The 10982-nt window shown below is 35.8% G+C and overlaps 1 protein-coding gene across 4 annotated transcripts in view; it reads right to left on the reverse strand.

Moving 5' to 3' along the window:
* Positions 1–6207: 6207 nt before the first annotated feature.
* Positions 6208–10982, reverse strand: part of Hnrnpr (heterogeneous nuclear ribonucleoprotein R) — a 36190-nt gene continuing 31415 nt past the window's right edge. For all 4 annotated transcript variants that reach the window (XM_013519517.1, XM_005394754.2, XM_005394759.2 and 1 more), the window contains 3 exons: positions 10221–10370; positions 7627–7748; positions 6208–7493 (listed from right to left, as the gene is read on the reverse strand). In XM_013519517.1, the coding sequence (XP_013374971.1) occupies positions 6881–7493; positions 7627–7748; positions 10221–10370 (885 nt within the window). In that variant the 3' untranslated portion in view covers positions 6208–6880. The remainder of the gene's footprint in view (positions 7494–7626; positions 7749–10220; positions 10371–10982) is intronic.

The raw sequence follows: 10982 nt of genomic DNA on the forward strand, positions 1-10982 counted from the left end.
GAGACAAGACCTTGCTGAATTACCCAGACTGGCCTTGAATTTGTAATCCTCCTGCCTTAGCCTCCTGAGCAGCTGAGTTAGGGGTGCACACCACCATACCCAGCAATTAGTCTTTCCTAATTATTACTTACACAATTTGTGTACAGATCATGAGGTCCCTAACACTTTCCTCTTAAGTCTTGTTACTAATGGCACAGCATGCAAAAAAAATGAGCATTTTACTTCAAATAAATTTCCATTCTGAGTTATAAAACTTCCCATCTTTTTGACTGGTGCAGACCTAATATATCCTCAAGGAAAATAAGTCATAAGAAATATTACTGTATTGAGGAAACCTTGCAAGAGAATGGATCAGTATGCAAATGGAAAGTCTATAAAGTTTAAGAAACAATGAGAACCCTTCATATGGCACTTGCCATACAGTGGCAGTATTTCCTGATTATGCATCCAAACCTGCTAAGCAGCTTTCCTTAGACAGTCCCCTTCACCACTTTTCTCTTGTAGCACGATGTCATGTCAAGGACTGAAGCCAGCAAAAACTCTACTGGAAACACTGTACAAGTGTTTCCACTGTCCTATCTCTGTAAGTTCTCTGCAACCATTTTTAATGTGGTTACACCACAGTTTCCTCAAAAAAAAAAAACTTTATTGGCAGCCAGTAATACTAAGGCCAATACTTCTATCTGATACCTGAAGACTCAGGTCTAACCCCTGTAAAGATGCTTCCTGACAGTTTAATAACCCCCCAAAAAATTCAGCCTTTTATTTCTACTGTCCTACTCCACTATCTTCCCTCAAATAGGTACCCAATATCTAGTACTGAATTTGAGTACAGAAACTCCATTTGACTACAAAAACTCCAATTACACAATGACTGAATCTGTTTTGCAAAATTCAACCCATCACACCCCACCCAAAATCACCAACACAACATTTTGAACATGTTAAATTTTATTAAGAATATTAACATTGTACAAATATTCCAATACAGTTATGGTACATGAACACTGTACCAAAAGCATGTTTTTTTAAAAGTGACTTAATGGATAGGTCTCATAAATATCCCAATTTAGTACTTCTCATGTTACTGTATGCATACTAGCAATTTAATGCTTGTAGGAGCTTTTAGTCCAATTAGAGAAATAGTCTTACAGCACTAAACAACATAAGACTCATTCAAGTACAATCCTACCTATGCTATTGAACAGGCTAGATAAATCCCTTCTGCCCAATCCTCATGCGTAAAATATCAAATAAGCAATGTTCATGGGATTCTGAAAAGCTCATACGAAATGAGAGCCATGTTTACATTTGAGCAATTTAAGTTTTCTCCTAGAATGCCTCTTCCTCTTTTGGGACCATGAAATACATTTTTTTGTAAATGTATAACATCAACAAATTTGTACTGCATTTCTCTTCACTTACACAAACTCACCAGAAATATCTGAGTGTTCTATCACTTACCATAAAACTTCTCAAAGAACATGCTTCTTTAGTATAATGTTAAAAGTTCTTTCATCTACACGCTAATTTTTTCTGATTAATTCATGCATAATGTGTCAGCAGAGAAACAAGTACCTTGATACAACACTGCAATCACTGTAATTCCTAAAGTGTAATTTTATTGTAGTGACTTATAGCTGAGCTATAGCAAACTTACAAATAAGGATTTATACTCATAACATTGACTAGCACATGTTCAGCACCTAGGAGATTTCCTCCACACTGAGACTCCAACCATAATGAACAAGGTATAGTCCTGTAAGAGTACTTAAGAGGCTCTTCAGGTACGAAAATCCAGTTACTTTTAATCACTATTTACGTTATAGAATTCAATTATTTTTATATGTTATGGTCAGAAATGCCTAGTTAATAATTTCCTCCATTTACATTTACCATCATGAAATTCCCTATAGAGAATGAAAGAGTTTAATCTTTAGCAATCATCTAAATGTTAGGTCTTTTTTTTTTTTTTATTTTTTGGTTTTTTTCTCCGGTACCGGGAACCGAACTCACAACCTTGCGCTTGCCAGGCAGGCACTTTGCCACTGAGCTAAATCCCCAGCCCCTTAAATGTTAGGTCTTAATTCTAAGCAGTATCTACTAAGCTTATCAGTTAACAGTTTTGTGTTTTCTTTTTCCTTTTGTGCTGGGACTAAATTCAGGCCCTCCAGCACAACATGCATGTACTCTGCCCCTGAGCTACATCCCCTGTCCCATATTTGTGCTTCTGTTCAATGTTAAAGGTCTTAAAATTTTCTCTGGACCCAAAGTTATTACATGGATATATACCGAAATTGATGCCACCATTTACCAAATTGTTAAAACTTCTAAGTTTAATTTTACAATGCTATGACCTTAAGGATGTAGGACATATCTACTGCTTAATACCTTCCAGTTTCATTGAAGTTATTGTATAACAAACATTTCTTAGATGTACTATATACTCATCTACCCAATAAAACTATACTACATATGATATTAAAGGGACTGAAACCACAGTAAACTAAAGCAACTTTATTGTCTTTCTGAGACTTTTCAATTGCATCTTATCTTGATTACTTAAAATATGCCCTGAGTATTTCATTACTTCAATTCCTGCAGGTCTTTTTTGCTAATCTGTTACCAATTTAAGAATGTGGAGTACTTATTATATGTTCCTATTAAGAACAGATTTAATGTTAAAATCTTATTTTTCTATAAGGCCAACATAATTGCCCACATAAAATATGGGCAATTCCCCCACATTTAAAGACCCACTAATGATTAAAAAAAAAAAAAAAATAGAAAAAAAAAGTTCTTACCAACAATTCCACTGGTTATCGTCCCCAGCGAACCCCACCTAGCAAGTCGACATCATGACATGTCAGGTCAGGGCAGCCTCAACCTCGCTTCCCTGATAGTCAGGTGATAAAAGGAAGGAGTTAAAACAGGAAAAGTACACTTGCAGATTTCTGGATAACATCTGAAAATGATTAAAAAAACAAAAACAAAACAAAACCAGAGCTTCTGGTAACCTCTAAATAAAAAAAAAAAAAACCAAAAACATATATATGTAAAAAGAAAAAAAAATTTCTAAAAAGATAACCAGTAACTACTTCAAATTAAATACTTATAATAAATTACTGACCAATACATTATTAAGTAATATTTTTAAAACTTGGTATTTGCGTTTAAAAAGTACAACCTAATCAACAAATTCTCATGAAAAAGTAATCATGTCTGGTTAACAGATTTATTACTCTGGATTCTTCAGTTAGTCATCCAATCTACTGGCTAACTCAGAACTCTACCCCTAAGTTAACAGAAGCTCCCAATCTTAGAAGAACATAAACACACTTATAAATCCAGTACACTCTTTCTATAAGGCTTTATCTTCGCTGCTCACTTATGAGACTCCACATAATAAAGGACAATACAAACTTTACAGTCGGTTTCGGATTTTTTTTTTACAGTTGGTTTTAATACTATTTAGTAACTCGGTATAAAATATTTCTTTGGAAAATCAAAATGGCAGATTTTAAAATATTTATAAATCTTTTTAAGTAAAAGTAACAGCCTTATAGCAAGTATTTACTGGAAAAGTTTGATTTTTACAAATAATACACAATAAAACATAGGTATGATTATATTCAAATGGGCAGGAGGCAAATGATGTAATGAGTTTCAAGAATAATATTATATGGCTTTCTGCTAAGAGTGGAATTTTACGTCCTTTCTCTGTTGTAATTTAAAATATATAATTTATTTTGATGCATGCTGACCTTTATAAAAGAGATTCACCTCCTAAATTAAAGAGTTCAAAGTCAAAAGAGAGAACAATGATCTACTACTAACAGAAAGCATTGGGCCTTCTTTTGCAGAATAACCCCTGTAACTAAGAAAACTGAAAAACAATTAATGCTGAACTCCTTTGTTTAAAAAAACTAACTTCAGAACCATAACTCATTTTCTTTACCTTCTGATCAAGTAAATGGGTTTATTAGAAATCTGGCAACTTATTAGAACTTTTTGGCTTTTAAATAATTAAAACACCTTCATATAAATATATACTTTTAAGCAACTGCTATAAATGAGTGATCAAATAAAAATTAGCATTTCATTATGGGGAAGGGGTATATTTGTCAGTCTAAGGAGGGTACCTATAAAGAAGAGGTAGATCTACTAGAATATGTATTTCCCTATACATACTTTAGTGCAACAGGCTCATAAATAAAGCTTGATCAATTAGGTTGGGGGGTAAAAGACATAAAGGAAGAATAGAAAGTCAAATTCCTCAGAACTCATAATTTGTGCTTATTTTTTCAAAAAAAGTTACCTAATGTAAATCTAGAATGAAGAATTTTCCTCCATTGCCTTTCTTTTTGGGGAGGGTATATACTTAGAACTTTTTTGTGATAAACTGAGCTCTTAATTTCTCTGAATGCTACCACTAGTGAAAACTCAGAAGACATCAAAAAGGAAAATCTCTGAAGTGAGATTCCAGGTTTATAGGGTTATATTTTTCAGTTAACTAAATCACAAAGCCTATAAAGCAAACATTAGGGAGGGACTATGCAGATATAGTCCTCTGCAGAAATATTTTTAATTAGTGAGAGAGAGACAGGAGAAAGTGGCCACTCTAAAATTCAAAAATGTAATTTACTATTAAAGTATTCTGACCTGGAAAGCATTGTTTATTTATCTTTACTAGGGTTTATATTTAAGGGCAGGTGAGGGGAGCACAATAAACTTTTTTAGAATCTATTTCCAATCCTATTTTTCTTCATGACAACTTTGTAGCTCACAATATCTAATTCTTTTAGAAATGTAAACAATTCATTTTATTTGTACTTTGTTGATCACAAGAAAAATCAGGGCATTAAGTCTAATTTAGACTTTTAGTTTCAAATCATATTTCCCAAGTTTAAAAGTAGCACTTAAAGAATGTTTGGTGTCTTTACCAGCATACATGGGCATAAGAAAAACAACTTCATCTACACCTTACCAAATACCCATGCTGACTCGCAACTAAAACAGATCATATAATTCCTTTATCTGTTTCGCAAAAAAAGTGTTAATTTAATAAGGCCTGTTAAGTTACTGTGTAACAAGTGATCTTTAAAAAAGAAATGAGATATATTGACTTTCATCAGCAAATGTTTTATTTGAAATGAAGAGAAGTCATGAAATCCAAAATGATCTAACAAAGCTTTTAAGGAATTAAGTAACTTATGATTTTGAAATGTAGTATTTCACGAAAGACACCAAACAGGAATAAAACACATTTTTATCATTAAAAAAATTTAGAGGGGTTGGGGGTGGGTATGGTTCAGCAGTAGTGTGTGCTTAGCATGTGCAAGGACCTGAGTTCAATTGCCAGCACCAGAAGAGAAAAGTTTCTCCAAACATCTAAGAATAAAACGCAAAGGACAATTTGATAGGAACTTTAAAATGATCCAAGCTTTCCTGCACTATTAAGTTTATATCCTTTTGTTCCTCTATTTCTCAGGCAAAAAAAGTCATCAGAATAAATCAGAATTCCTAAGGAAAATAGAAGTTATGATTTGGCCAACAGAAAACTTAGCCATGAGAGAATAAAAATACAAAAATAAAAAAAGGTGTTAACAGAAAGTCAGAGGTATAAATACTAGATATTTAAAAGCCTCTCACAAGGCATGACTGTTTCCCAAAGCAAATTTACATAGCAATAGGAAGTTATATTCCTAAACCAGTAAACTAAGCGACAGTCACAATCACGTATACTAAAACTCAAGTTTAGTCCGCAGTGCAATTGACGCCACAGTACTAAGCTTTTCCTCTGTATGTACATTCACTTATCCAGCAAATAAAGTCCTCAGCCACAAATTAGCCTTGACAGAATGTGGGTCAAAATAAATTGCAGTCTGCTTCCCAAGACCCATTTTATTTGGTTTAATGCAAATTATCCAATATCTGCAAAAAATGTTGAAAAACCATGAAGCTGTTTTTTTTTTAATAAAGGATAAAATTTCAAAATTAGAGAAGAGATTATGAGACAACACCAATCGATGAAGTGCTATTTGGAATAAATACTTGAATTTAGACTAATTCTTAGTCTGATATCCACAGTACATGTTGGAATAGACAAGAAATTTTGCATGAATTTGATCACTCACATAGGCAGTTATACTTTGAAAACAATATTCCTTGCAAGGATTACGAATAAAATAATGTTTTAGGACACAATTGAATTTGAAATAGGTAATGTTTTGAATAGATTTTTGAGTTTTATTGAAATCTTACATGAACAAGAAATTGGAAATACAATCACATCAAAGAACAAATTGTCACGGCTTTGACGTTTAAGCCAAACAAATTTGTAGGGCAGATTTCAAAAAGGTGTGAAGTTATAACAATTTAAAAACACAGTTAACCTACTTCTAGGAATGCAAAACATACAGTCATAGGTTATTTTCAATACAAGAAAACTTAAATTTGTTTGCTTTAATTTCTTAAAACTACTAAGACAAAGCACTAGCTTGTATTTTTATTTACAGCATACTTCATACTCCTATGTAATCTATCCCAAATCCAAAAAAAAAAAATGAAACTGTTCAAACCAAAGGTTCTGCAAAATCATGATTTAACAACTTGTTCTGAAGCTAAAATGAAGCCTGAAACAATAAAAGCGTTGTAACCCCCAAAATAAGGGAACTCTGCAAGCCCAATAATGTCCAAGAGCATTTATGAAAAGAAAAATAAAAAGACTTGAGTATATACACAATAGTGATTCTTCAGCCCAATACAAGTGGCAGCAAATTGCTACTTAAAGATGAAACAGTTAAGCCAATTTTTTTTGAAGAATGTAGATCTAGAGCCAATCGTATCTTGACAGTATCATTTTCAAGCCCTCACTTGTCTATTTCCACTGTTGCCCATAAGTATCCTGATAAAATTCCTGGTTGTCATTATTGTAACCATAGTTACCAGAATAGTCACCACCTTGCTGAAGCGGCTGCTGAGCGATGGGTTGGGAACCCCAGTTCTGTTGGTTGTTGGTCTGACGACGCTTGGAATCAGGTTGGTTGTACCCATCTGCCTTTCTCTTGCCTCCTACATTGCCCCCACGATTGCCCCGAGCTCCACGGGAACCACGGCCTCTCTGCTGTTGTGCAGGACCCCCTCTGCCACCCCTAGAGCCTCTTGGCGGTCCCAAAGGTGCCCCCCTCTGTGAATAGCCAGCTCTACCTCTTGGCGGTGGTGCTCCCCGCCCCCTTGGTGGTGGTGGAGCACCTCGCCCTCCCCTTCCTCCTCCTCTTCCTCTTACTGCATAGCCATCATCATAGCCGTAGTAGGGATCTTCATAGCCTCCACGATAGTCATGATAATCATAACCATAGTAATCATCATAGTAATCTTCATAGCCATAGTAATCTGGAGGGTAGCCATATCCACCTCTACCTCCACCACGACCTCGACCTCTAATTGGAGGTGGCATTCGAGGAGGAGGGTGATAGTAATAATCTTCATACCTAGTAATGGAGGGAAGGGAGAAAGGAAAAAAGAAATTAGCTTACTTCAAGACTCTTCTAATTTTGTACTGTTAACCTGATCTGTTACCAAGTTAGTCCTTGCTCAAAGACATAACCATTAAAACAGACTCACGCAGTACTTCTGGAGGCCTGTCTGGCTGCTTGGCGCTCTTTCCTTTTCTTGTCTGGTGGCTTAGCTAAGACTATTTCAATTTCTTCCCCTTCTATTTCTTTTCCATTCATTTCATCCATAGCCTAAACAAAATCAGAAAAATTATTTCACAAGGAACAGTATTTTAAACATAACAACATAAATGCGTCATTTCATAAACTTAATAAACAATTTCATGTTTGCTTTATTTGAAAGATTATTCTTGCCAAAAAGTTAAAAAAAAAAAAAAAGTATACTCCTTTCCCTCTACCTTATCTTTCTACATATATATTATGATGAGGACCAAATCAACGTCCTTCTAGTATATTTTAAAAGGTAAAAGAGCTGCCTACTACTGCTCTACATACCAGGGGGAAATGTAAGTATTAATACGGACCCAAAATTAAATGGAGTTACTGAATGAGCTTACCAGTGAATCAACAAGATACTGACAAAAAAAAGCTAGGTCCCCTCTTAAGTTTCCACTTTAGTTGCATGTGTTGTCTGAACAGTTAAAAGCACAGAGACCTGAAAAGGCTGATGAAGGAAGCCACACGCGATCACCCAGAAATGGAACCGGGCACCGGGTGTTTTAGTCCTTGATTCACAGTGCTCCATCCAACACCCACTGTCACACTTCAAGGGCCAACTCCTCAGAAACAAAACACTGCCTCCTCACATTTCTTTTTCCCTTACACAGTATAGCCTTTTCCTCACTGCCCAGGCACACACAATAAAATGTGTATAAAATAAAGTTCAAAGCCAGCCTGAACTGCATAGTGAGACCCTGTCTCAAAAAAAAAAGAAAAAAGAAAAAAAGAAGTTTAATGGGGGCTGGGGATTTAGCTCAGCAGCACAGCGCCCGCCTGGCAAGCGCGAGGTCATGAGTTCGATTCCCGGTACTGGGAAAAAAAACAAAAAAAAAAGAAAAAGAAAATAATGTTCAGTGATTTATGAGTATCTAGACAAAAATTAGTTTTCTTTTTTATTTCAAATTTCCCCCTTGTTTACCATACCGGCTTTGGGGTGCTCAGCTTAAAGCAACTAAATAAGTCTTCAAAAGCTTCCTAGAATAGAGGCAGAGAATGTACAGAAAGTGCCCCCAACTTACAAAGAAGCTCTGTTCCAGGAGAATGTTCATAAATTAGATTTGTTCATAAATCCAACAAAGTCTTACACACCTTTTGACACAAATATACAATGTAAAACACACACAAAAAAAACAGGTGCAAGGTCTGTTCTTATCTGTGAAAGTTTGCAATTCAAATGTTCGTGAGTTGGGAACTTAACTGTAGCTCAGTTAACAGCATTTGCCTAGCATGCCTTTCTTCAATCCCCAGCTTCTCTCTCTCTCTCTCTCTCTCTCACACACACACACACACACACACACACACACACACACACACACACAAAACCGCTTTCTACTATAAGGAATAGAATCATCTACTTTTTGCCCTGACCAAACACAAAGGTGACTCCTGGTTCCTGGAAATCGTATAGTTTCATAAGCTTCTTTGGCAAACTGTCCTACCAGTTCTTATAAATACTTTCAATTATGTCAACCAATCATTTAATACTAACTGAATCAAAAAGAGTATTTAGAGAGTATTATATAAACTTCTTAGTTATGTGTGTTCTATACCATTGAAAATTCCAGAAATCAAACATAAATTTCATAAAAGCTATAAATTTTTTAAGCAATGTTTCCTCATTAGATTGTATCAATAAGCAAACCAATTAATTCTATACTAGCACCTGGGGTGTAGCTCAGTGGTAGAGCACTTGCCTAGCACAGCTGAAGTCCTGGGTTTGACCCCCATCCCTAAAAAACAAACAAAAGGGGCTGGGAATATAGCACAGTGGCACGGCGCCTGCCTGGCAAGCAAGAGGTGCTGAGTTTGATTCCCGGTTCAAAAACACCACCTACACTACTCAAATTATAACACTACTCAAATTATAAATTATATGTTTTAAAGCCACAGCCTGGGCCAGACAAAAAACATTCAAAATAAAAAATAAATACTCACAAATTCAGTAATACTTTGACTTTGGAGTTCTTACCTATTATACACATTACTATCACTATATAGAGTATTAAAAGAAAACCAAGGCTAGGGACTGGGGATTTAGCTCAGTGGCAAAAGCGCCTGCCTGGCAAGCACAAGGTCATGAGTTCGGTTCCCGGTACCGGAGAAAAACCAAAAAAAAAAAAAAAAAAAAAAAGAAAACCAAGGCTAGGAGTGTCGCTCAGTGATGGGAGTGCTTGCCTGACATGCATAAAGCCCTAAACTGATACTCCAACATACTCAAAAGAAAAAGCTTTTCAGCTTTTGAAGTCACTTTAGTTTAGCTAGTATCAACAGCCAAAACTGTTGGTGGCGCACACCTGTAATCCCAGCACTCGGGAGGCTGAGGCAGGAGAATCATTGCGAGTTCGAGACCAGCCTGGGCTACAAAGTGAGTTCAAGGCCAGCCTGAACTGCATAGCAAGACTCTGTCTCAAAAAGACAAAAACAAAACAAAACAAAACAAAAAACCCTCAAATATCAAGCAGAAATAAATTCAAAATGTTTTACCTTAACAGCGGCTCCTCTGTCTTCAAAATGAACAAATGCATAATCTTTCAACTTCTTTACTCTTTCCAGTTTTCCAAATTCAGAAAACGACTTTTCCAATATCTCTTCGGTCACTGTAGTAGCCAAGTTCCTCACAAATAAAACTTTCACCTAACAGGAATAAATACAAAAAACTGGCATTGGCTCCTTAATTTTACCTAAAGTTATCTTTTAAAGTATTTCTTCCTAGCTGGGCATGGGGGGCACTCCTATAATCCCAGCACTTGGGAGTCTGAGGCAAAAGGATCACTGTGAGTCCAGAGTCTGCCTGTGTGTGCTACATAGTGAGTTCACGGCTACCTTGGACTACATAATGAGACCCTGCCTCTTTTCTTTTAGTTTTTTTTTTGTTGTTGTTGTTGTTGTTGTTGTTTTGGTACCGGGAATCAAACTCAGGACCTTACGCTTGCCAGGCAGGTGCTTATGCCACTGAGCTATATCCCCGGCCCTGAGACCCTGTCTCAAAAAACTCAAAATAAATAAATACAGTATTTCTTCCTATCTTCACAGTATAGGCTTTTTTCTTCTAGAAAACCAAGTGCTTAAAGTGCTGTCACTGAAAGTATGAAAAATTGCCAAGACAGTGATTCTGCTGTCATTACTATTTTATGTAAATCACTGGTTCCTTCTTTCTCCTACATTTAAAGTACTCAATAATGTGGGGGCTGGGGATTTAGCTCAACGGCAAAAGCGCCTGCCTGGCAAGCGCAAGGTCGTGAGTTC

Source organism: Chinchilla lanigera, unplaced genomic scaffold (assembly GCF_000276665.1).
Source record: "Chinchilla lanigera isolate Chin_1 unplaced genomic scaffold, ChiLan1.0 scaffold00051, whole genome shotgun sequence".
Classification (NCBI taxonomy): domain Eukaryota; kingdom Metazoa; phylum Chordata; class Mammalia; order Rodentia; family Chinchillidae; genus Chinchilla; species Chinchilla lanigera.